The 27,242-nt window shown below is 44.0% G+C and overlaps 1 protein-coding gene and 1 long non-coding RNA gene across 2 annotated transcripts; one reads left to right on the top strand and one right to left on the bottom strand.

Moving 5' to 3' along the window:
- Positions 1-12,533: 12,533 nt before the first annotated feature.
- Positions 12,534-16,420, top strand: LOC124701794. The gene is made up of 3 exons (XR_007002236.1): positions 12,534-12,768; positions 12,912-13,570; positions 14,121-16,420. It is a non-coding gene; the product is annotated as an uncharacterized LOC124701794 (long non-coding RNA).
- LOC124701793 lies at positions 13,833-18,519 on the bottom strand. Its single transcript, XM_047233890.1, has 2 exons — positions 16,999-18,519; positions 13,833-16,878 (listed from the first exon to the last, which is right to left on the bottom strand). Exons 1-2 carry the CDS (start codon positions 18,517-18,519, stop codon positions 14,041-14,043), a joined length of 4,359 nt encoding a protein of 1,452 aa, XP_047089846.1. The 3' UTR covers positions 13,833-14,040.
- Between the last annotated feature and the right edge of the window lie 8,723 nt (positions 18,520-27,242).

Here is a 27,242-nt window from a genome sequence, read left to right on the forward strand (position 1 = left end):
CATGCTTATGCATTTAAGAGGAGTCCATTATCACGTTGTCCATGTTGCCCCGGTATGGATGTCTAAGTTGAGAATAATCAAAAGCGAGAAATCCAAAATGCGAGCTTTCTCCTTAGACCTTTGTATAGGCGGCATGGAGGTACCCCTTTGTGACACTTGGTTGAAACATGGCATTGCAAAGATCCGGTAGTCCAAGCTAAGTAGGACAAGGTGCGGGCACTATTAGTACACTATGCATGAGGCTTGCAACTTGTAAGATATAATTTACATAACTCATATGCTTTATTACTACCGTTGACAAAATTGTTTCATGTTTTCAAAATAAAAGCTCTAGCACAAATACGAGCAATCGATGCTTTCCTCTTCGAAGGACCATTCTTTTACTTTTATTGTTGAGTCGGTTTACCTATCTCTCTCCACCTTAAGAAGCAAACACTTGTGTGAACTGTGCATTGATTCCTACATACTTGCATATTGCACTTGTTATATTACTTTATGTTGACAATATCCATGAGATATACATGTTATAAGTTGAAAGCAACCGCTGAAACTTAATCTTCCTTTGTGTTGCTTCAACACCTTTACTTTGATTTATTGCTATATGAGTTAACTCTTATGCAAGACTTATTTATGCTTGTCTTGAAGTACTATTCATGAAAAGTCTTTGCTTTATGATTCGAGTTGTTTACTCATGTCATTACCATTGTTTTGATCGCTGCATTCATTACATATGTTTACAAATAGTATGATCAAGATTATGATGGCATGTCACTTCGAAATTATCTTTGTTATCGTTTTACCCGCTCGGGACGAGCGAGAACTAAGCTTGGGGATGCTTGATACGTCTCCAACGTATCGATAATTTCTTATGTTCCATGCTACTTTATTGATGATACCTACATGTTTTATGCACATTATATGTCGTATTTACGCATTTTCTGGAACTAACCTATTAACAAGATGCCGAAGAGCCGATGTCGTTGTTCTCGGTGTTTTTGGTTTCGAAATCCTAGTAAGGAAATATTCTCGGAATTGGACGAAATCACCGCCCGGGGTCCTATTTTTGCACGAAGCTTCCGGAAGACCGAAGGGGAGTCGAAGTGGGGCCACGAGGTGGCCAGGTGATAGGGCGGCGCGGCCCAGGCCACGGCCGCGCCACCTCGTCCCTCGGGCCCCTCGTGCCGCCTCTTGACCTGCCCTTCCGCCTACAAATAGCCTTCGTCGCGAAACCCCCGATGCCGAGAGCCACGATACGGAAAACCTTCCGGAGACGCCGCCGCCGCGAATCCCATCTCGGGGGATTCGGGAGATCGCCTCCGGCACCTCGCCGGAGAGGGGATTCATCTCCCGGAGGACTCTTCATCGCCATGATCGCCTCCGGAGTGATGAGTGAGTAGTTCACCCCTGGACTATGGGTCCATAGCAGTAGCTAGATGGTCGTCTTCTCCTAATTGTGCTTCATTGTTGGATCTTGTGAGCTGCCTAACATGATCAAGATCATCTATCCGTAATACTATATGTTGTGTTTGTCGGGATCCGATGGATAGAGAATACTATGTTATGGTGATTATCAATCTATTGTTTATGTGTTGTTTATGATCTTGCATGCTCTCCGTTATTAGTAGAGGCTCTGGCCAAGTTTTTACTCTTAACTCCAAGAGGGAGTATTTATGCTCGATAGTGGGTTCATGCCTTCATTGACACTCGGGACGAGTGACGAGAAAGTTCTAAGGTTGTGATGTGCTTGTTGCCACTAGGGATAAAACATTGATTCTATGTCTAAGGATGTAGTTGTCGATTACATTACGCACCATACTTAATGCAATTGTCCGTTGCTTTGCAACTTAATACCGAATGGGGTTCGGATGATAACTTGAAGGTGGACTTTTTAGGCATAGATGCAGTTGGATGGCGGTCTATGTACTTTGTCGTAATGCCCGGATTAAATCTCACTATATTTATCATATCATGAATATGCATTGTTATGCCCTTCTCTATTTGTCAATTGTCCGACTGTAATTTGTTCACCCAACATGCTTTTATCTTATGGGAGAGACACCTCTAGTGAACTGTGGACCCCGGTCCTATTCTTTACATAGCATACAATCTACTTGCAATACTTGTTTTATTGTTTTCTTGCAAACAATCATCTTCCACACAATACGGTTAATCCTTTGTTACGAGCAAGCCGGTGAGATTGACAACCTCACTCGTTTCGTTGGGGAAAAGTACTTGGGTTGTGTTGTGCAGGTTCCACGTTGGCGTCGGAATCCTCGTTGTTGCGCCGCATCACATTTCGCCACCATCAACCTTCAACGTGCTTCTTGGCTCCTCCTGGTTCGATTAAACCTTGGTTTCTTTCTGAGGGAAAACTTGCCACTGTGCGCATCATACCTTCCTCTTGGGGTTCCCAACGGACGTGTACATTTACGCGCATCAGTTGCAACACGCCAAAGGTAAGGTAAGACCACACCCATGTGTTGGGAACCCAACGCCTCCATTCAGTCTAGCTATCGTTCCTGATATAGAAGCTCGTCGCTAGAGTTGTTCTCGTATGTGTGGATACGGGCAAAGGTGTTGTACGTTCAACACTTCGACGTGATCGTGGATTGGATCAGATCGAGGATTACACTGCCATGACCGTGTCATCATTAAATGCACCTGAGCATGCAATGGTAATCTCGTGGCCTTTTACCTCTGCTAGATCTTGGAAGTATCGCGTAAGGAAAATATTTTTTATTTATCTCTGTGTGGTCCAACACAATCCACGACGCCACAAACTAGAAGTTTTTCTATTGGAAATTGTAAGTTTGGATCCGTACATGTATAGAATATACGGTCGCAAAATAACAAATATGTTTGCACTTGTGGAAAAGTAAAACATGTTTTCCTGCCCTATTTTACATTGTTCGGTCCTGTAAAAAATCCTAGTGTCCTACTTTATATACTCTACTGGATTCAAATTAATTTACTCAACTTTGCATCCAGATAAAGTTGAGTCAAATTAGAAGTAAGAGAAACATTTTTGGTGGTGTAAAACCTACTTTTTGGTGTCCTAAAACTTTTTTGAATGTGTCATATTTTATATTACATCATCTGTGTAAGATGCTCAAATATCCTGCGCAGGGGTTAGAGCATTGATAACCCACAAGTATAGGGGATAGCAACAGTCTTCGAGGGAAGTAAAACCCAAATTTATTGATTCGACACAAGGGGAGGTAAAGAATACTTATAAGCCTTAACAACTGAGTTGTCAATTCAGCTGCACCTGGAAAAGCACTAGTAACAGGGGTGATGTGAAAGTAGCAGTAATATGAGAGTAGTAGTAATAGTAACACAGCAGCAGTAATAGCAATATGAGAGCAATGGCACCAGAATATAGTTGATACTACTTCCAATGACATGTAGAACGAGTATATGATGATGCGAGATGGACCGGGGTTCCCAGCTATCTACACTAGTGGTAACTCTCCAATAACAAGTGTTGGGTGAACAAATTACAGTTGGGCAATTGATAGGATTGAAATAGCATTAAGACAGAATATCAAGTCTATTAATCATGTAGGCATGTTTCCCATATATAGTCATACGTGCTCGCAATGAGAAACTTGTACAACATCTTTTGTCCTACCCAGCCGGTGGCAGCCGGGCCTCTAGGGAATCTACTCGGAAATTAAGGTACTCCTTTTAATAGAGCACCGGAGCAAAGCATTAACACTCCGTGAAAACATGTGATCCTCATATCTAAGCCTTTCCCTCCAGTTGTCCCAATTTCTGTCACTTTGGGGCCTTTGGTTCCGGACATAGACATGTGCATACAACTTGTAGATACAATCTAAGCAATAAGTATAGAGCGTAAATCTAAGATCATGCCACTCGGGCCCTAGTGACAAGCATTAAGCATAACAAGATTGCAGCAACAATAACTTCACAAACTTATATAGATAGACTAATCATAACGTAACAATCCATCGGATCCCAACAAACACAACACCGATTACATCAGATGAATCTCAATCATGTAAGGCAGCTCATGAGATCATTGTATTGAAGTACATGGGGGAGAGTATACCAACTAGCTACAGCTAGAACCCGTAGTCCATGGGGGAACTACTCACGGAGCATGATGGAGGCGGTGGCGTCGATGGAGATGGCTTCCGGGGGCACTTCCCCGTCCCGGCGGCGTGCCGGAACAGAGATTCTGTCCCCCGAATTGGAGTTTCGCGATGGCGGCGGCGCCCCTGGAGTCTTTCTGGAGTTTCGTCAATCGGTCTCGAAGATTTAGGTCACGAGGGGTTAAGTAGGCGAAGAGGCGGCGCGAGGGGGTGCCAGAGGTGGGCTCACCACACCCTGGCGCGCCCCCCTCCTTGGCCGCGCCGCCAGGTGGTGTGGGGCCCCCCTTGCCCCTCTCCGGCTCCCCTTCGGTGTCCTGGTCCGTCTCGGTGATTTATGATGTTGGGTCTTCGTTTCGTCGCATTCCGAGAATATTGCCCGAACAGCCTTTCTGGAACCAAAAACAACAGAAAGCAACAACTGGCCTTTCGGCATCTCGTTAATAGGTTAGTTCCGGAAAACGCATAAAAACATTATAAAGTGTGAGCAAAACATGTAGGTATTGTCATAAAACAAGCATGGAACATCAGAAATTATGGATACGTTGGAGACGTATCAGCATCCCCAAGCTTAGTTCCTACTCGTCCTCGAGTAGGTAAACGATAAAAATAATAATTTCTGAAGTGACATGCTACCAACATAATCTTAATCATACCATTGCAAAGCACAGGAGATGAATGAAGTGACTCAAGGCAATGATCTATATTTGCTAACAAATAGATAACATATAGCAAAACTTTTCATGAATAGTACTTTCAAGACAAGCATCAAAAGTCTTGCATAAGAGTTAACTCATAAAGCAATAAATTCAAAGTAAAGGCATCGAAGCAACACATAGGAAGATATAAGTTTCAGCAGCTTGCTTTCAACTTTCAACATGCATATCTCATGGATAATTGTCAACACAAAGTAATATGATGAATGCAAATAAGCAAGTATGTAAGAATCAATGCACAGCTTGACACAAGTGTTTGCTTCTAAGATGGAAGGAAGTAGGTAAACTGACTCAACATAAAAGTAAAAGAATGGCCCTTCGCAGAGGGAAGCAGGGATAAAATCATGTGCTAGAGCTTTTCAAGTTTTGAAATCATATAGAGAGCATAAAAGTAAAGTTTTGAGAGGTGTTTGTTGTTGTCAACGAATGGTAGTGGATACTCTAACTACCTCGCCAACCAGACTTTCAAGAGCGGCTCCCATGAAGGACGTTATCTCTACCAGCAAGGTAGATCATCCCTCTTCTCTTTTGTTTACACATGTATTTTAGTTTTATTTATTAGATGACACTCCCCCCAACCTTTTGCTTATACAAGCCATGGCTAACCGAATCCTCGGGTGCCTTCCAACATTTCACATACCATGGAGGAGTGTCTATTTGCAAAATTAAGTTGCTTACTGATGAATCAGAGCAAAACACGTGAAGAGAATTATTAATGCAAGTTGTAATTAATTGGGGCTGGGAACCCCGTTGCCAGCTCTTTTTGCAAAATTATTGGATAAGCGGATGAAGCCACTAGTCCATTGTGAAAGTCTATCAGAAGTAAATGACAAGATCGAAAGATAAAACACCACATACTTCCTCATGAGCTATAAAACATTGACACAAATAAGAGATAGTAAATTTTGAATTGTTTAAAGGTAGCACATGAAGTATTTGCTTGGAATGGCAGGAAATACCACATAGTAGGTAGATATGGTGGACACAAATGGCATAGGTTTTTGGCTCAAGGTTTTGGATGCACGAGAAGCATTCCCTCTCAGTACAAGGCTTTGGGCTAGCAAGGTTGTTTGAAGCAAACACAAGTATGAACCGGTACAAAGCAAAACTTACATAAGAACATATTGCAAGCATTATAAAACTCTACACTGTCTTCCTTGTTGCTCAAACACTTTTACCAGAAAATATCTAGACCTTAGAGAGACCAATCATGCAAACCAATTTTCAACAAGCTCTACGATAGTTCTCCACTAATAGGTTTAAAATACATGATGCAAGCATGATCTACTTGAGAGCTCAAAACAATTGCCAAGTATCAAATTATCCAAGACAATATGCAACATTTTCTGTTTCCAACCAAATAACAATAAGTGCAGCGGTTTTCAACTCCGCCATGAACATTAAAATAAAGCGAAGAACACCAGTGTTCATATGAAAAAGCGGAGAGTGTCTCTCTCCCACACAAGGATTGCTAGGATCCGAGCTTATTCAAACACAAAAAAAAAATAAAACAGACAGACGCTCCAAGTAAAGCACATATGATGTGACCGAATAAAAATATAGTTTCAATAGAAGAAACCTGATAAGTTGATGAAGAAGGGGATGCCTTGGGCATCCCCAAGCTTAGACGCTTGAGTCTCCTTGAAATATGCAGGGATGAACCACGGGGGCATCCCCAAGCTTAGACTTTTCACTCTTCTTGATCATATATCATCCTCCTCTCTTGATCCTTGAAAACTTCCTTCACACCAAACTTCTCATAAACTTCATTAGAGGGGTTAGTACTCAAAAAAACTTTAATCCACCTTGGTCCTGTAGTGACACATTTCAAGAACTCAATAAAACATTAGCTACAGCTCTCCACGTCTAGAAAGCCTCACTTAAAGTCCACAAGAGACAATGCAAAAAACAGAGACAGAATCTGCCAAAACAGAACAGCCAGTAAACACGAATTTTAAAATGGTACTTCCGTTGCTCAAATCATAAAACTCAAAACTAATGAAAGTTGCGTACATATCTGAGGATCACGCACGTAAATTGGCAGATTTTTCTGAGTTACCTACAGAGAAATATGCCCAGATTCGTGACAGATAGAAATCTGTTTCTGCGCAGAAATCCAAATCTAGCATCAACTTTCTATTAGAGACTTCACTTGGCACAACATTGCAATAAAATAAAGATAAGGAGATGTTGCTACAGTAGTAACAACTTCCAAGACTCAACAAAACAAAAATTGATGTAGTAAAATAAACACATGGGTTATCTCCCAAGAAGTTCTTTATTTATATCCATTAAGATGGGCTCAGCAGTTTTAATGATGCACTAGCAAGAAATAGTATTTGAAGCAAAAGAGAGCATCAAGAGGCAAATTCAAAACACATTTAAGTCTAACATGCTTCCTATGCATAGGAATCTTGTAAATAAACAAGTTCATGAAGAGTATAGTGGCAAGCATAGGAAGACAAAACAAGTGTAGCTTCAAAAGTTTCAGCATATAGAGAGGTGTTTTAGTACCATGCAAATTTCTACAACCATATTTTCCTCTCTCAAAATAATTTTCAGTAGCTTCATGGATAAACTCAACAATATAACTATCACATAAAGCATGCTTTTCATGATTCACAAACACATAATTTTTATCAAGCTCATAAATAATAGGATTAAAACTTTCAAACCCACTTTTATCAATAATATAACAAGATGATTGATCAATCTCAAAAGATATGGGACTCATAGATAAAGTCAAGAACTCTCCAATCCCATTTTCATTAGTAGTACAATTAATATTATCAAGTAACATAGGACCATCATCTAGAGATTTATCATAAACATTTGCCAAGCAAAATTCTTTAGTACCATGCATTTCGACATCAGGCACAAACAAAGCATTATCATAAAATTTATCAAAGTAGCATGGATTATCATAGATAACAGTAGCATAATTATTCTCACAAGTTTTACTCATAGGTAATATTTCAAAAGAATCCACAGGAACATAACATTCATCCTCTTTCGGTAAGCATGGAGGACAATCAAATAGTGTAAGAGATAAAGAGTTACTCTCATTAGAAGGTTGGCATGGGTAGCTAATCCATTCTTCCTCCTTTTGTTCGTCACTCTCCTCTTCTTTTTCATCCAATGAGCTTTCAGTGTTCATCAATTTCCTCCTCTTTTTCATCCAATGAGCTTTCAGGTTCATCAATTTCTTCTTCCACTCGGTTCCTGCAAATTGTGAGTGCATTCTTGTGCATTAATGAGTCTCTCTTTATAATCAATGATATAAGGATTATCACTGTAGCTTTCTATGCAAAAATTAAGGATAGAAGAGACATAATCTTTAAGGTCCTTACAAACAGTACAAGTTTCATAATTTTTAGACATGAATGATTCTATCTCAGAGTTTCCCATAAATATGACAAATTGTTCCACCTCTTCGAACCCAAAATGAATATAGTTATTCCAATTATAGTTCTTAATCAAAATTTCCTCACTAAAGCCACATTGAAATTTAAGATGTTTAGTATCCTGTTCAGAGCAACAGTTTATATCATGGCGTTTAAGCAAGATTTTAGCAATTGTATTTAATTTTTCTATCACAAAGACTCATAACTTTACCCTTTCTCGATTCTCTATAATTATTATATAATTCTATAAGCTCCAAATAGGTTGTAGGTTCTCCCATAATAGCAGTTTTTAATTTTTAGGTTTTTCAAATTTTTATGGATTTTCGGGTATATAGGGAAAATAAAACAAGACAAAAATAAACTAGACAAAAATAAACTAAGCAAAATAAAACTAGACAGAAATAAACTAGCAAGACAAAATAAAATAAAAGCAGAGAGAGAGGTAGAGTGTACTCCCCAGGTGAACTTATGAGTAGAGCTATGCCTCCCGGCAACGGCGCCAGAAAATAGTCTTGATAACCCACAAGTATAGGGGATCGCAATGAGTCTTCGAGGGAAGTAAAACCCAAATTTATTGATTCGACACAAGGGGAGGTAAAGAATACTTATAAGCCTTAACAACCGAGTTGTCAATTCAGCTGCACCTGGAAAAGCACTAGTAACAGGGGTGATGTGAAAGTAGCAAGTAATATGAGAGCAAGTAGTAATAGTAACACAGCGAAGCAGTAATAGCAATATGAGAGCAATGGCACCGTAAAATAGTTGATACTACTTCCAATGACATGTAGAACGAGTATATGATGATGCGAGATGGACCGGGGTTCCCAGCTATCTACACTAGTGGTAACTCTCCAATAACAAGTGTTGGGTGAATAAATTACAGTTGGGCAATTGATAGGATTGAAATAGCATTAAGACAGAATATCAAGTCTATTAATCATGTAGGCATGTTTCCCATATATAGTCATATGTGCTCGCAATGAGAAACTTGTACAACATCTTTTGTCCTACCAGCCGGTGGCAGTCGGGCCTCTAGGGAATCTACTCGGAAATTAAGGTACTCCTTTTAATAGAGCACCGGAGCAAAGCATTAACACTCCGTGAAAACATGTGATCCTCATATCTAAGCCTTTCCCTCCAGCTTGTCCCAATTTCTCGTCACTTTGGGGCCTTTGGTTCCGGACATAGACATGTGCATACAACTTGTAGATACAATCTAAGCAATAAGTATAGAGCTTAAATCTAAGATCATGCCACTCGGGCCCTAGTGACAAGCATTAAGCATAACATGATTGCAAGCAACAATAACTTCACAAACTTATATAGATAGACTAATCATAACGTAACAATCCATCGGATCCCAACAAACACAACACCGATTACATCAGATGAATCTCAATCATGTAAGGCAGCTCATGAGATCATTGTATTGAAGTACATGGGGGAGAGTATACCAACTAGCTACAGCCTAGAACCCGTAGTCCATGGGGGAACTACTCACGGAGCATGATGGAGGCGGTGGCGTTGATGGAGATGGCTTCCGGGGCACTTCCCGTCCCGGCGGCGTGCCGGAACGAGAGATTCTGTCCCCCGAATTGAGTTTCGCGATGGCGGCGACGCCCCGGAGTCTTTCTCGGGAGTTTCGTCAATCGGTCTCGAAGATTTAGGTCACGAGGGGTTAAGTAGGCGAAGAGGCGGCGCGAGGGGGTGCCGCAGGTGGGCTCACCACACCCCGGCGCGCCCTCCTTGGCCGCGCCGCCGGTGGTGTGGGGCCCCCTCGGCCCCTCTCCGGCTCCCCTTCGTGTCCCGGTCCGTCTCGGTGAATTATGATGTTGGGTCTTCGTTTCGTCGCATTCCGAGAATATTGCCCGAACAGCCTTTCTGGAACCAAAAACAACAGAAAACAGCAACTGGCCTTTCGGCATCTCGTTAATTGGTTAGTTCCGGAAAACGCATAAAAACATTATAAAGTGTGAGCAAAACATGTAGGTATTGTCATAAAACAAGCATGGAACATCAGAAATTATGGATACGTTGGAGACGTATCAAGCATCTCCACCGACGTTCCCAAATAGTCGCCGGTAGCGTCGCTGGCACTGTTGTATGGGGTGCGCCAGCAGTGCATCCTCTATTTGGGGAGACTGTTTACACACCGGCGCCTCCCATACGGCGGCCCCCAAAACTTTTTTTCTTTTTACAATATTTTGAAACAACATATCAATCACATTTTATTCATACTATATTCAATAACTCATACAATCACACAAATTAAATTAAATTATTCATGCAATCAAACAAATAGTACTTAAATTATTCATACAATCAATCAAACAAACAAATAGTACTTAAATTATTCATACAACCAAACAAACAGAAATAAAATCATGCATTGTTGGCGGCTCCTCTCCTCGCCCACAAATGTGCGGCTAGATCCGCCTTCAGTTGTACATGCACACCTGCATTTCGAATTTTATTGTGCATATGAAGAAAAGCTGCAAATTCTTGGGGTACATGCTCTACCTCAGCAAGTGGCCCTTGATAATCAAATGGTTGATCATCCTACACAGGTTCATCGCGTTCGCTCTCAATGATCATGCTCCCACATCTGAGACTCAGACCAAATGAGAGCAAGGTACCTAACAATGGCGAAACGTTGTTGAAGCACCCCAAAAGCACGATCAACATCTTTGCGTGCTACTTCCTGGCATGTTGCAAAATAAGCTTCCATCTCATTTGCTGGATAGGAATTTGTCTTCACAAATGTAGCATAAGTCGGGTAGATACCATCAGCTAGATAGTACCCTTTGTTATAAGAGTGGCCGTTTACCTCAAAGTTCACGGCATGAGCTTGTCCCTCAGCTAGCCTGGCAAACACCGGAGAGCGTTGCAACACATTGATATCATTGTTTGTTCCTACCATGTCAAAAATGCATGCCAAATCCAAAGGTCATGGTCTGCCATCGCCTCAAGAATAAAACTGCACTCACCAGTATGCCCCTAGTAGATCCCCTGCCACGCAAAAGGGCAATTCTTTCAGCCCAAATGCATACAGTCAATGCTTCCGAGCATCCCAGGAAACCCTCTTGCTGATTTTTTTTGCAGGATCCGAGCTCCATCTTCTCTTGGTGCTCTCAAACAGTCTTTAGCAAACACCGCTATGACGGCTCGGCAAAACCTGTAGAGAGTCTATGTACATGTCGACTCTGCCATCCGTAGGTAGTCATTGGTTGTATCTGGAGGAGCTCTGTATGCAAGACAGGGCATTGCAGCAGTGCACTTCTGAATTGAGGTGAAGCCCCACAAACATGTGCAATCTTGTACTCTCTGACGTCGTAGACAATCTTCAAGAACAGTTCTTTCTTCATCCTAAACCGGCGCCGAAATTCCTTCGGCGAATGAGTGGCGTCGTCGTTGAAGTAGTCGGCGTCAAGTAGCATTGCGCCGGCTTGATGATGTCGGTTGATGTTCCTCCTCTTGCCTGGCTTTGAGCCGCCGCGCCGACGCACGATGAAGAAAGGCTGGCGAACACGCAGCATGCTCGTCAGAATCAGCTGTTGCTGTTGCCGCCGGACAGCCTCAGCGTTCTGCTCCTCCGTGAACAGCTGCACCATCATCTCGTCGTTGCTGTCCATCGCGGCAATCAGACGAACACCTTGCTGGCGGGGCGGTTGTTCCGCGGTGGCGGCGGGCTCTGTTCCGGGCGAAACAACGACCGCCAGTCGAGGGGGTGGCGGCCGTGTCGATGGACGGCGGTTCCTAGACAGGCGGCAATGTCTATTGCAAGCAGGGGCGCGACGGTGACGGTGGCGATCTAGAGGGGTGGGAATCGGCTCGGGCGTGGGTAGGAGACGAAAAATCGGTGTGTCTGGCTGCCAAGCGGAGCCCACGCTCGTTTTCTGACGTTCCGTGAGGCGTCGGCGTGTCCGATTCAAGCCCTTGACCAAGGGGCCGGCACGGGGATACCGGCGATTCTATTGGGCTCGAAAACTAGCCGGCGTCGTTTGAGACGCACCGGTGCGAGCCCAAAAATCACGCCGACCCCCAAAACGCTATCAGGACCGCTATCGGGGCCACCGATGTATATGCTCTTAAGTCTCGGTATCTTTCAAGAAAAAAGGGGGTTACGTCTCGGTATCCAAACTAAGCCTTTTTTGTTGTTGTAAAAAAAAGCCTTTTTTTGTTAAGGGCTAAAACAGAAAAGGTTAATTTTACGAAGAAAAAGGTGAATTATTTGGGTAGCAAAATTAAATTTCTCAAGAAAAATACACTTTCATCCGTATCCACGGCGCCACCGTCACCCCCCGCGTCCCCGCAAGGCCGCAACTCCCTGCTCTCTCCTCCTCTGCCACGGTCGGCGGCTGCACGCCTGCACCCTTCCGTGGCCTCCGGTTCCCTTTGCAACTGCTAGTCCTGTCCCTCCTTCGTCGTGGCCTCAAGCCCTCAATCGAAATCGAAGAGATCGTACAGTACCAACGAAGAGGGGGGACAGGCCGTCGGCGTCGTGTTTTGCTGCTCGCCCTCGTTCGCGGATTCGAGGTAAAGTGGGGGCACTGACGCACTGTGCGTCCTGCAACTCCTTCCGATCTGCTGATCTCAAGGAGGTATTAGAGCAGCAGAGATCAAATTTTCTTGCTGAGTTTTCCCCTCGATGCCTAATATGTGTGATTCCGTTTCCGCAGGTCTTATGCTTCGATTTGATTTCTTACATGAGGAATTGGAGAGCCGTGATTGCTGCAGGTGTCTGCACATTTCGACTGGATAGTTAGGTGCTAGTGCTCCCCTCCACCTATGTATATCGTTATACAAGTTCTTTTACTGAATGAATTGCAGTAGCTGGATGGATGGCTACAATAGATACGCCACAGCCTAACGGATCAGTTCCCACTGTTTAGTTTCACCGTCAGGTTTTGATCCAAGGCGTGAAAAATGGTTCTGTCGAATATAAAGGAGTTAAAAATTGTCTGACTGAGTTTTATATGGACAGATCCTATTACAGAACGTCTATTCATGAGCAGAAGAACTTCTAGCACCTTCCATCGATCAAAGCAATATAGGTGCCCCAATGACGAACTTAATTATTAAGTTCTGAACTGTACTCGCTTCTCCATCAGCCAAACAGTGGGAGAAACTACGCGAGCTACCAAATGCACGCCAGCATACAGCTGAAAACAACTTCGATTCTTCTTGGGGTGCTAATGCCTTCTTCACAATCAGGAGATGCAGGCATATTGTCGATTACACATGCTTAATCTGCATAAAGTTCTGCTTCAAGCACATAGTCAGGCAATACTGCAAGAGCTACTCAGCTGGTCTGAAGCAACAGATGCCTACATTACAGGTAACTATATTTTGACACACACTAGTTCATCTTTGAGTTGCAGAACCCAATCAAAGCATACTGTTGCTCAACAAAATCAAAGCATACTGATATTGTACTTTACATTAATAAGAAGCCAAATGTGTGCACAAACATCACACTTATTACATGAAACTGTACACGAATTTTTATGATGTTCGATACAGAGGAAAGCCACACAAATATAAAATCCAAGCATAGATACAACCATTTATGCTCAATTGGAGCCACTAGGGCACGCATGTAGAGCAAGTAAACGGACATACTTCAGTTGTATAAACACGCAGCAGAAAGAAATCAACAGACAAGCACAACAGATTGCAATCCACACTAGCACACGCAAACCACACCATGGTATTAATGAACAGGCCCTTTCGGCATCAAACCTGTTTCTTCCAGCAGAAAGAGAATGTTGCAGCACCGTTCTCATGCTCTTCTTCATCTCCTTTTTCTTAGTCTTGAGTTTCTGGTCCATTGAGTTTAAGACTAGGCTTGTTTTTATGTTTTTCAATGTCCTTTGCCACGTCATCAGGGACTTGGTCACCTGTGAACTCGAGCTCCTTCAATCTGGGAAGTTCGTCGATGCCAGAGAGAGATGTGGAAGATGACCATACAATCTTCTCGAGCCTAGGAGCAGATCCACAGGTGAAGACAATCTTGGTGATGGCCGAGCAGTGAACTTCAAGAAGATTGAGCCATAAAAACTCATCTTTTTCTAATGTTATCGCATTCTGTGTTGCACCAACAGAATGGAGCACTAGAGAGCGTATATTTCTTTTATTGGCGAGCAGTTGTAGCGCATCTTGCTCTAGCATTGTACCACGAAGAGTCAGCTTCGCTATTTGTGTTGCATTGTCAAATGATGACAACAAACTGCCGCCGAAGCTGTTGTTCAACTCAAGTTCTTTCAATTTAGGAAGACAGTCAACTCCAGAAATAGAACATATGCTGCTGATAGACAAAACCATCTTCTCGAGCTCACTGGCTGCTCCATTCTCAAAAGTGATATCAGTCAAGTTTGAGCCCTCAACAAGAAGGTACTTGAGGCATTTGAATTCACCGCCCGTGAACTTCAGAGTACGCTCGGTGCATACAATGTGTTGGAGCCTGAAACACCGTAATTTGGGGAGCTTGCCAAGGATTTTAAGATCATCTTGGCTCAGCACAGTGTAGCATAGAGTTACCTTGGCAAGTTTGTTTTTATCACCTTTTATGTACAATGGAAGAAGACGCCCCTTCTGTGTGGTTCCCCTGATGCTTAGACTCTCAAGAATCTTGGGGCAGTTTTTTAAGAGAGAGCCAATGTCATCTGGTAACTCTGCACCGGAAGAAGTACCCTCGTGTTGTGTGGCTGCGGGAGTAGTAGTGATTGACAGAGAACGGAGGCACTCATGTAGGTCACTGATCGTCTGAAGAAAATTCTTGAGGTGACTGTCCTTATCATCGATAACCACACCTAGCTTCCTCAGCTGCCATAGCTTTCCAATATCTTTTAAATCATGACTCTGCTGGGCCTTGACATTGGATAGCACCTCCATATTTACCATTTTGTCGATCCTATGAGGAATCTGGCCACTAGAGCCAAAATTGCTTGGATTCAGATCGATGTGACCAGCAAGCAGACGCTTCAGCTTCAAGAGCAGGATATTTGCTGTTGCATGTGGAGGTATCTCAGTTTGTCGGATATCCAATACCTCTAGCTCGCGGAGGTTGTTGATTTCACTGGGTAGCTGGGTAATATCTGTTCTCCTCAGGCTCAGATACTTGAGAAGTAACATCTTGTTGCAGATGTCCTTGAGGTACCGCTGGTTCTTCTTCCCAAGAAAACACCGGCAACCTTCTAGATCTAGCACCTTGAGCAGGGATAGTTGAGACGAGTTAGAGAGCCCCTGGAAGAATTTATCAATTCTATCAGAGCTGCGGAGTTGGAGATCGTTGAAAATGGAGAAATGGCGAGCCAAGTGATGCGACAGGCGTGTCTCCACGATGTGTTGTTTTCTTGCGATGGTGGTAATGAATCCATGAACTGGATCATCTATGACGCAACTCTTTACATTTCCTGTGGCACCAACATCAGCAGGATAAACAAGGCACCGGCTAACAAGTGCGTCAAAACATCGGTTGGCCTGACGGACAGAACTCGGCCAATCTTCCTTGGATGTCAGACCTTCTGCAACCCACCGTCCAATCAAGGTTGACCGCCTGATCTTGTGTCCGGAAGGGAAGATAGCTAGGTACAGCAAGCAGGACTTGTACTCTTTAGGCAAATCATTGTAAGAGAACTTGAACATCACCTTAGCAATGTTGTTGAATGATGTTGTTGGCAAAGCCTGCAGGGTGCTGTTCAGCTTGAGTAACTCCTCCTCGCTCCTCTTGGGGTTAGCATACATAGCATGAGTGAAGATCTTCATGCAGAATTCATGTGGCTCACACTCGTACAAGATATCATGAAATATTTGTGGGTTATAGATGTCTCCATTCTTCAGTTGGCCAGTAAGCTTGAGCACTGTATCATTGTAGAGGCCAGCAAGAGAATAGTCTATAGGTTCCCTCTGTGGGTAGCAATATTCTTTAGCCGTCTGGATGTCCTTTGTGGCGGTGACGATCATTAAATCAGCGCTGCAGTTTAACAGGCTCAAAGCATTTCTGGTATCCTCCCATGCGGAAGCATCCATCAGCTCATCAACTTTGAGAATAATCAAGGGACATTCACATTTACGCTGGGAAGGAAGATAATTCAAGTTCCTTTTAATCCTGTCCACGAGACCTTTGATCTTGAGCTGCTCTTTGAACTCGTGCTTCATTTTGTCCATCATTTGACCGATTTTTTCGAAAACACTTTCTGGGTTTTGATCTGGAACACCAGGTTCACCTATCCCTTCACTCTTGTCATATTTGCCTTGATGCAGCTCTCTTAAGATGTCTTCCTTTGCGTCGTGGATCAGTTTTTTGATTTGATCCTCACCTAATGTAGCAGTTGTGGCCTTTGTAGCTTGCTTGTCCAAGGAGCCGTCTTCAGCCTGCAGGGGCTTGCTGCTGCTGCTCTTGGGGAACAGTTTCCGCATGATGTGCGCATATTGTGCCTCATCGAGCTGAGTCGATTCATCATCATCATCATCGCGGTCGTCGTCATCATCATCATCATCATCATCATCATCATCATCATCATCATCATCATCATCATCATCATCATCATCATCATCATCATCATCATCATCCTCATCATCATCGTCGTCATCATCTTCATCTTCCTCTTGCTTTTCCTTTTCACTGCCACCACCATCATCGTCATCGCGGTCATCGTCATCATCATCATCATCATCATCGTCGTTGTCGTCATCATCATCATCATCATCATCATCATCCTCGTCATCATCTTCATCTTCATCTTCCTCTTCCTCTTCCTCTTCCTCTTCCTCTTCTTCGGCTACTTCTCCTGCACCATCCTCCATATGCTTGGTTGTTTCACCTCCTTGCCCTCTTCCCCCGCCTCCTTCCTCTTCCTCCTTATGTATGCTTACTTCTCCTCCCCCCTCTTCCATATGTTTGCATGTTACTTTTCCTCCTTCCTCATCCACATGCTTGGTCACGGCTTCTTCTCCTTCCAACTCCATCTGCTTGGTTGCTTCCTCTTCTAGCTTCTTCTCCTTTTTCTCTGCTTCCATATGCTCCTTAAGCTTCTTGACGATGATATTATTGTTGTCCCACGGTGGTAATCTATGCATGTCTTTGTTCTTCCCTTTTTGATCTTGTTGAGACGCTGACTGGAGCAGCAGCTGAAGTACTACGTCTAGGTCCAACTGGTCAAAACCACCCTGCAGCTTGTGGCCCTTGGGTAGTCCGTCGCCCTTCCGTAGTCGACCTTGAATATCGCTTTTAATTTTGTCAAGCTTTTCATCAATCTTCTTTTTCTTCTCGTTGATTCGAAGAAGAGCAATAGCCCTTTTCTTTTCACTGTAAATTTGGTATCTTCTGAAGTGAACTTCCCAAGGGTCAAGATCAACTTGGCCTTGTGTGCCTTGCTCCTGGGGGTTGGATTTGGCATGCTTGAGCTCGCGCAGTATGTAGAAGAGAACCTCCTTGGGCCGCAGCGGTGCGAAATCGGGGTGCACTGCCGGGATGTCAACCACGACAGTGCGATCGTAGCCGAGGCCCTCCGGGTTCTGTCTCAAAATCCAAAGTTCATGTACAAGATCGAAGAGGTCCTGATATGTGTCGGGTGCCACCACGACCATGGACAAACTTTCGTCGAAGTATACAGGAACTCCATCTGCCCACTCGCTTAGCTTTGCCCTGACGTAGTCGTCCAGGGTACGAGGCTCAGGGAAGGCTCTTCGAGCATAATGACGGCCGGCCGCCATCGCCGCCACGAGTTGATCATCACCGTCGTCTTCTTCTTCTTCCTCCTCCTCGTCATCCCCAGCAGCATAGCCACTTGCTGCAGCAGCCCTCGATGCTGACGACGATGCCGTTGGAGGCGATTGCCCCTTCCCTGACTTGTCGGGGATCTCCACGCCATACCTCAACCTCCGCTCGCCGACGTCGCGCGCCCGCTCCTTGAGCAGGCGCAGCTGCTCGGCTGCGCGGTGCTGCGCAACCAACTTGTGCAGGAACCAAGTCGCCCACCAGAGGTAGCCTCTGAGTCCTCCTCTCGCGCGGTGGATGTCAGGGTTCCCCCTGTAGAGGTAGAGGTCGATGCAGTTGTTGCAGTCCTGGGCGAGCAAACGCACCTGGTTCATCCAGGTGCGCACCTGCTCATCGTGCTCGCCGCCGGGGGGTGCCCACCTGGCCAGGTGTGCCAGGAAGCTTTTCATGCTCTCCATCTCCTCCTTGATGAACTGCACATCGTCCTGGACCCCACGCAGCAGCAGCGCCTCGCTGCGGATGACTACCAGCAAGGAGCTCACGGCGCCCGCCGCGAGCTCGGCCATGGCGGATCCTCCCTCACCTTCTGGCCCCGGCTGATAATGTTGTCGAACTGGTCTCCCTCTCGCCGGGGAGCGAGGCTAGCTGAACTGGGTGATGGCTACGACGCACCGCATGGGATGTTTTCTCGCGCCACGCACTAATTATTTGAATTATCGGTGTCGTCACAGACGGTAGCTTGTGCACCTTCTCTCACGCCACCCGCTAATTATCTCAACTTGACTTGACGAGCGCGGCTTGGTCATGGGCGTTCACACGCTGTGCAGCCATATTAGCATAGGCTGGTTGCATCAGCGCCCTGATGGTGACATTAGTTTAGACTTTTTTTTTTGCAAAAAAACCCTCAGTCTATCAAGAAGCCCAGCCAGTTACATGCAGAACCCCACAAAGAAGGGAGCGACACACAGCCAAACTCGCCCAAGATAATCCACTCATCCATGCATACATCAATAGAAATCTGAGCAAAACTTGAGCCATCAATAGAAAAGAAAAAACTGAGCCAGAACTTTACCCACGGGAAGATAGTGAGCATGTCGGAGTAGGCGACAACCCGAGCAAACTTATATTTCATAGGTTTATTATTTTTTCAAACTAGCTCCTACTAAAATTTAACTCCATTGCCATCTAGCACGGCCTAGCTCTCCCTTCCGATGAGTTCACTGTTTCCCTCTTCCGAGCGTCAGGCGACGGTGGCCATTGGTGATGGCAAGCTAAATAAACCAACACAAAAGGTTTTGTCTATCAAGCGGACACCATCATTACAACAGGTGGCGACTGTGTGCTGGATTGCTGGTGCACGCCACCGGTGGCTACGGTCGACTTAGTTGATGGGAGAGATGCCAGAAGGTGATGTAAGCTAAATAAAGTAACACGATCAGTTGACATTGACACACAACAATAGAAATCAAGTATTGCTCGTAAGCATTTTATCAAACATGTGGCATGCACATGAAAGGAGTTTTTTCCCGATCAAAATAATGTACACAATGTTTTTATTATACAAAATCGGACAAAGAGAATGCAAAGATCAACCCGAAGCCACCATACTGGCCGGTGACAGTTGTGGCTGCACCTACAAGATTGATGAAGGGGTGGCCATGATCGGAGCCATGTGCCATATCCTCACACATACGCGCATCATTTAAATCCGAAGGCCTCACCAAGGCGAGCAAGGAGCACAACCAGTCCAACAAATCCTCGATGCACACGCTTAAGAAGTTGTCGCCGCCGTATCCTGCTAACCATCTTCAGGGCAAGGATTAGTGCATTAACCTTGCCAAGCCTACCATATATGCCACCACGATGCTGGATAGAGCCACCGCTTTGCGCAAGTCCATCGCAGAGATCCCGCCATGCCACACCACCGGAACCCGGCGTAGTTGATGCGGTAGGTGCCACACGGCTCTACCTACTGACGCCTTTAGCAAGCATTTGCTCCAAAACGATGCCCTCAAGAGGGGTACCGACAATAATAGCGTCGTCATTGTCCGATCTGATCTAGAGTTTCCCCAAGAGCAGCCCAAGTGAGCAGACGATAACTGCATCGACGATAGCTTGTGCACCTTCTCTCACGCCACCCACTAATTATCTCAACTTGACTTGACGAGCGCGGCTTGGTCATGGGCGTTCACACGCTGTGTAGCCATTAGCATAGGCTGGTTGCATGGTGACATTAGTTTAGACTTCTTTTTTTTTGCGAAAAAACCCTCAGTCTATTAAGAAGCCCAGCCAGTTACATGCAGAACCCCACAAAGAAGGGAGCGACACAGCCAAACTCGCCTAATATAATCCACTCATCCCTGCATACATCAATAGAGAAAACAGAGCAAAACTAAAACCGTCAAGAGAAAAGAAACAAAACTGAGCAAAACTTTACCCACGGGAAGATGAGAATGTAGGAGTAGGCGACAACCGGAGCAAACTTATGTTTCATAGGTTTATTATTTCTTCAAACTAGCTCCTACTGAAATTTAACTTCATTACCATCTTAGAACGGCCTAGTTCTCCCTTCCAATGAGTTCATTGTTTCCCTCTTCAGATGACGGTGGCCATTGGTGATGGCAAGCTAAATAAACCAACACAAAAGGTTCAGTCTATCAAACGGGCACCATCGTCACGGCAGGTGGCTACTATGTGCTGGATTGCTAGTGCACGCCACCGGTGGCTACGGCCGGCTTAGTTGATGGGAGAGATGCCAGAAGTTGATGTAAGCTAAATAAACTAACACGATCAGCTGACATTGACACACAGCAATCGTATTGCTCGTAAGCATTTTGTCAAACAAGTGGCATGTGCATGAAAGGAGTTTTTTTTCCGATCAAAATGATGTACACAATCTTTTTATATTACAAAATCGGACAAAGAGAATGCAAAGATCAATCCGATTGTGGCTGCACCTACAAGATTGATGAAGGGGTGGCCATGATCGGAGCCATGTGCCCTGTCCTCACACATACACGCATCATGTAAATCCGAAGGCCTCACCAAGGCGAGCAAGGAGCACAACCAGTCCAACAAACCCTCGAAGTGCACCGCATGCACACGCTTAAGAAGGCATCACCATCGTATTCTGCTAACAATCTTTAGGACAAGGATTAGCGCATTAACCTTGCCAGGCCTACCATGGATGCCACCACGACGCTGGACATCGCCACCACTTTGCGCGAGTCCATCGCAGAGATGCCGCCACGCCACACCACCGGAACCCGTTGTAGTTGGCGCGGTAGATGCCACACAGCTCCACCTGCTGACTCCTTTAGCAAGCATCTGCTCCAAAACGATGCCCTCAAGAGGGGTACTGACAATGATAACGCCACCATCGTTCGACCCGATCTAGGGTTTCCTCGAGAGCAGCCCGAGTGAGGAGACGATGACTGCAACGATGATGCCTTCATCAAGGTAACGACGCAGTGACCGGAGTTGGAGCTCTGTTTTCACTGGCAGCCACGCCTCCTCAACTCGCAGCGGCTAGATTGATGCCTAGTCGCGCATAATTTGCAATAATCCTTTGCTTGGAATTGTTCCAGTTTTCTAGGTTTCCCAAAACACTTTGACCGTACTTCATCAAAATGAATATTCCAACTCCTTGATGCTGGCTGTAGACCTTAAATGTCACTTTGACGATTAGTGCATTCCCTTCTAGCTTTGTATGCCACTTCTTCCCGTCACTTCCTCCCGCAATTTCTTCCCGCCAACTCGTTCCCGCCACCATTCCCCTCCATTTCTCTATATCCCTCCCTATAAAACCACTCACCGATTCGCTGTGCTTTACTAGTGCTCCTCTCCCTCCTGCCAAATCCTTGCATCCATGGGTGTGCCTCGGACCAAGGTGAGAGGCCAAAGAAGATGAAGGATGCAAGTTTGCCCCCCTAGGATGGGAGAAGAGCGATGTTGGTGCGGCAATCTTGCCAAGATGAAGGATGCCATGGATTTTTCTGATAAGTTGGGCATGAAGCTTTCATTTGTGCCAACTATCAGTATGATCTACTCATTCCCATTTCGTCGTATGACAAGCTTGTGGTATGTTCTAAGCACGGTGACTAGACAAATTGTCGTTTGTGTTATTTATTAATGTTCTTATATATTTTACAGTCTCCTCTGCCGCTCTGCACATGGTATCATTGGATTGACACGGGGTAGCGGGATTGGACGTTGCATGAGATTATTGAAAGGTCTTGTTGTGCTTGGGGAAGCCTGTATGCGGATGAGCGTGCGGAAAGGACCGATGCAATACAACTAGGAGCGCGCAATGACATTAATTTCCAAAGATGGGAGGGAAAACGATATAGACTCTGCATGACGGAGGAGGAATGGGTGTGAGATATGTGAGGCGGAAATGTGAAGAAAGAGAGAAAGATCTGGTCATGTATCTTAATTTCAATTGTAGTTGGCTAGGAGAGATTTATCCTAATTTCAGTTGTAGCTATTAATTTCAGCATCTAGATGTATATTAAGTTAATGTGGTAATAGAAAAATAGTACTACTAGTTTCGTGATAAAAAAATGTAGTTTCTCCACCAACTCTTTCCCGCCAAACCTTCCCGTCGAATGCTTCCCGCAAGAACATACAGTTGGAACCTTGGACAAGATGAAATTTTAGACTAAAAAGGGACCGCTCCCTGGCTCCCTTTTCATTGAAAAACGAAACCATAGCGTCCTACAGAGATTCTTAACGAAAACACAAACGTGGGAAAAGAAACTAGAAGTGGTTTTCCTGGGAGTGGGTGTAGACGAAACCACCCAAACACCAGAATAGGCCACCGAGCTATAACAGTTCAGCACCAAAGCCACTATACAAATAGGGACATAATCTCAAAAGAACATGTTCTTTCCCTAAGGAACTACCAACATGTCCAATAGAGGAAGGAGATCACCAGATCACCACGTGCACCACTTCATCATAATGATGTTCTTGAAGGTATAAGGCAAAAGCTCTTCCTCCATGCGGTGCACTGACATGCGAAGTCTTCCAAGTTGTGATCTAGCCAAAAGGTTGGCATATCAGTTAGGCTTCAGCACCAACGACATCTTGAGTTTTCTCAGCAGCAATGTTGTGAATAAGCCGCGAGTGTCAAATCTTGATCCTTGAACGGAACCTTCTAATTCCTCATATAAGCTAGTGTTAACCCCCAAACCTGTTTTATATTCATCCAGGTTTTTCTGTTAAACACAATGGAGTTCCTATTGTTCAATATACTCCAAAGAACGGCAGATAAAACAATATTAAGTTGCATATATCTTGTATTACACAACCACTTAGACTCTAAGCTCAAGAAGTCGGTAATCATCACACCAAAGGACTCATACACATCATTTTCAGGCAAATAAATGTGGTGTATTCCTTTAAAGTTAACTATTGCATAAAGAAATTTAGAGGAGTACACCCCACTAGATTCATAGCTCCAAATCATATGATTCTCTTGATCAGAAAAATGATACTATTGCCAGGATTTCTTGTCATTGGATCATTTGGAAATCAATAAAGGTCCTTCTAAAGGTACATCTAAGTTAGGACCCATACCGAATAACAGTGATGGTTTTTGTTTGCTGATTAACTATCAAGTAAACATCAAAAATTGAGTTGCTAAAAGAGTGTTAACAAAACAAATATGCCCCCAAAACAAATGGATTTACCATAACATACATGCCATTTATAACCAAATCTAACTACCTTTTGTTGCTATTATGACCCCTTTCCAAGAAACAAAAGGATGTTGATCGTGACAACACAATATGTTGGGATTTTTTTTATTGTACTTAGCATCAATTATTTTCCTCCACAAACTACCCTCAGCCTGAATATATATTTTAGTCTAGGATCCTAATAATCAAATGCTCAAGTCTTGGAGATTAGGGATACCTAGGACACAAAAATCTTTCTTTTCACAAATAGAAGGCCAATTTCCCAATTATTTTTTCCTTGCCATCTTCGTCACTAATGCATGTAGAATGCATCTATGTTATTTGTAGTTTATTGTGTTATATTTCATCACATTTACATCATATTGGACAAAAAGTTTTAGACGGCACAAGCTGCAGTTGCGTGCAAAAATATTTTGACAGGAGGACGGGCATTCCCGTCACCCAACAAGGTTGGCGCACAAATTTTATTCGTGGTTTATTGTATACCGGCGGATAAATATGCCATGCTTGGTCGTAGTTGAGCAAGATAGGCATTTAGCGTTGTGTCATCCATTGTAAAAGACGTAAAAAGTTAGGTGAAAACTGGAGAATGGTCAAGCACGTCTCACTGACTTGTCAACAATGATCGCTTACAAGTATGGCCCATCTCCACCAACCCAGGCATTGTATTTATACGGTCTGTTTGTGCATAGGCGGCCCAAATAGTTGACCACACTAGTTCTCGAGCGCATAACCAAAACCTAACCACCACTTGCTAGCATTTTTTGCTAATAAAATACAAGGAACACTTAGTGATAGCTCAAAATTTTGCACTATTTACTGAGGTCTTTAAGTATACTCTTACTCATATTGTCACTCATCTCAAGCTCCAGCTAGATACACCTATGCCTATGTTGCGTACTTAAAAGTTCATGTTCACTTTGAGCTTTGCAAATTAGTACTTTTAGTAGGATTTTATTATGTTTCCCTTTTCTTTTACATGTATTTAGGTGTTGTGGACAATCATGGAAAAGGGAGGCAAAAGGACCAAGAGGGTACAATATGCGAGAATTACAAGCACCAAACTTAGCCATATGAGGTGTGGGACAAGTGATATTTTCCTAACATCTTATGTTTAATATCTAAGGCCATGGTGTTTTAGCCCTCGTACATACGAGTTCAACGAGCCGAAGAACACCAAATTGGAGTTCATATGAAGAAATGGCAGCCAATATACAAAAGTCCAGTAACTTTAGCGACCATCGGTACGAGCAGAGCCCATCCGTACCGTACGGCCGTACGGGGCTCTGTCGGCTATGTTTTGTCAAACAGAACAACATTTGTGAAGATCCGATGAGCATATTCGGCCCCTAGCTCCGTCGGTTCACGAAACCGACCTCTAGAGTGCCCATTTAAGGAGGGGGGAGCCAAGGAGGAGGCACCATTCATCCACGCCCTAAGGGGCGGAGCCCTACCGCTCCTTCGCCGCCACCGTCTCCACAACCACCGCCTCGATCACCATCTCCACCAACACGGAAGAGGAGGAGGGAGAGTAGGATCTTGAAGGGCAACACATCGATCTCCATCATCATTATCAACGTATACATCTCCAATCCCCTTTGTCTACTTGGCTGTAATCCGAACTCTATTAGGATTTACACTTGTATGCAATTGTACCTTCATATTCATATTGTCATGATTCTGGTCCCCTTCATGTATGAGTAGTTCCTTTGTTCTTTGGGAGATATGGACAAACCCTATGATGTGAGATAAAGATGACTTATACCTTTGATCTATAAATGTGTGTTAGTTCTCTCTCTTGATATTATATGTTGTGCACCATGTAATATTTACCTTATGATCTCGAGAGGGAACCACCCTTTGAAGTGTGGTAAAGTGTACGGCGAGAAGTGGCATTACTGTATCGGCACTTTAACACATGGAAGAGAGGGGGATAATGAGGGACTCACTAAGATCATATCGATAACCATGGGGTAAAACCCTTAATAGCAATACAATATGTGGCTTGCAGAAGACTAGCTGATGTGGTTATTTAGAGATGTGATGACCAATGGCTTTTTGGGCCTATCTTATTATGGAGCTCTTCCCACACATAGCATAGCAAAGACATTATTCATCCTAATCATAAGTAATACCAATACTAGTGATCGAACCTACACTCCTTGAGAACCCCTCAACCATATCACAAACACACTCAACAAACATTCTCTACCTTTAGTTTACTTTTGCTATTTACTTTGCTTTTAGTTACTTTAAACCATTATCAAATCATTGCCATCTTAGCGACTTATAGTATAGGTTATTTCCAAACCATGGTTTGGGTGTGAAAGTGGTTGCGTCTGACAACGCAGTTGCGGGGTTGTGTTTATAGCCATTTGCAAAGTTTCTCAGGGACGGACTTATATAAATAATATTTTCTGCTACAAGTACTGCAAAAACCTTGTTGTTGATCGCAGGAACCCAGTCATCAAATTGGCGCCGTTGCCGGGAGCATAGCGCTTGGTTATTACCTACCCACTCTCACATAGTTTATTTACGTTTGTTGCTATTTTACTGCTTTTACTTATTTGAAAAGAACAAAAAAATTATAAAACCTAAAACTAAAAAAATTGTTTCTACTAACCATGTCTTCCAAGATGTCTATTCGAGAACAAATGCAACTTGCAATGGAGGAGAAGGGATACGATGAATTCCTACACAAGAAGAGGAAAGTGTGTACAACAAAGAAGAACACATAACTACTAATGAGGTGCATGTATACAAGATGTATCATCAAGTAATATGTTGTGCTGACATATTATGTTCTTCTTATCAAATAATATGTCTTCAATGTATGTGTGCCGGGCATTTTTTCTTTCAATAATTCTCTCATACTTATTATGAATCTTTGGCGTCTTTATATAGTAAGGATGCTAACAGGGAAATTATAGGGTATGTTCTTTATGAAGGTGCCTGATACGTCTCCAACGTATCGATAATTTCTTATGTTCCATGCTACTTAATTATAGGGTATGTTCTTTATGAAGGTGCCTGATACGTCTCCAACGTATCGATAATTTCTTATGTTCCATGCTACTTTATTGATGATACCTACATGTTTTATGCACATTATATGTCATTATTATGCATTTTCTGGAACTAACCTATTAACAAGATGCCGAAGTGCCGTCTCTGTTTTCTGCTGTTTTTGGTTTCGAAATCCTAGTAACGAAATATTCTCGGAATCGGACGAAATCACCGCCTGTGTTCCTATTTTTCCCGGAAGCTTCCGGATCACCGAAGAGGGGCCGCAGATGGGCCGGGGGGCCCCACACCACACTTGGGCGCGGGCCAGGGCCTGGCCGCGCCACCTGGTGGTGAGGGCACCCTGGTGCCCCTCCGAGGCTGCCCTTTCGCCTATATAAAGCCCCTGCATCGAAAACCCTTGGAGAGGAAGCCACGGTACGCGAAACCTTCCAGAGCCGCCGCCATCACGAAGCCAAGATCTGGGGGACAGGAGTCTCTGTTCCGGCACCCTGCCGGAGCGGGGAAGTGCCCCCGGAAGGCTTCTCCATCGACACCGCTGCCATCTCCACCGCCATCTTCAT

This window comes from Lolium rigidum, chromosome 3 (genome assembly GCF_022539505.1).
Source record: "Lolium rigidum isolate FL_2022 chromosome 3, APGP_CSIRO_Lrig_0.1, whole genome shotgun sequence".
Taxonomy (NCBI): Eukaryota; Viridiplantae; Streptophyta; class Magnoliopsida; order Poales; family Poaceae; genus Lolium; species Lolium rigidum.

Bases quoted from the DNA above. Each gene is read 5' to 3' on its own strand.
- LOC124701793 (XM_047233890.1), bottom strand. From the start codon at position 18,519: ATGGCCGAGCTCGCGGCGGGCGCCGTGAGCTCCTTGCTGGTAGTCATC. The intron at 16,879-16,998 runs GAAGAGGAAGAG...GATGACCGCGAT, and splicing joins TAGCCGAAGAAGAGGAAGAG to GACGATGATGGTGGTGGCAG.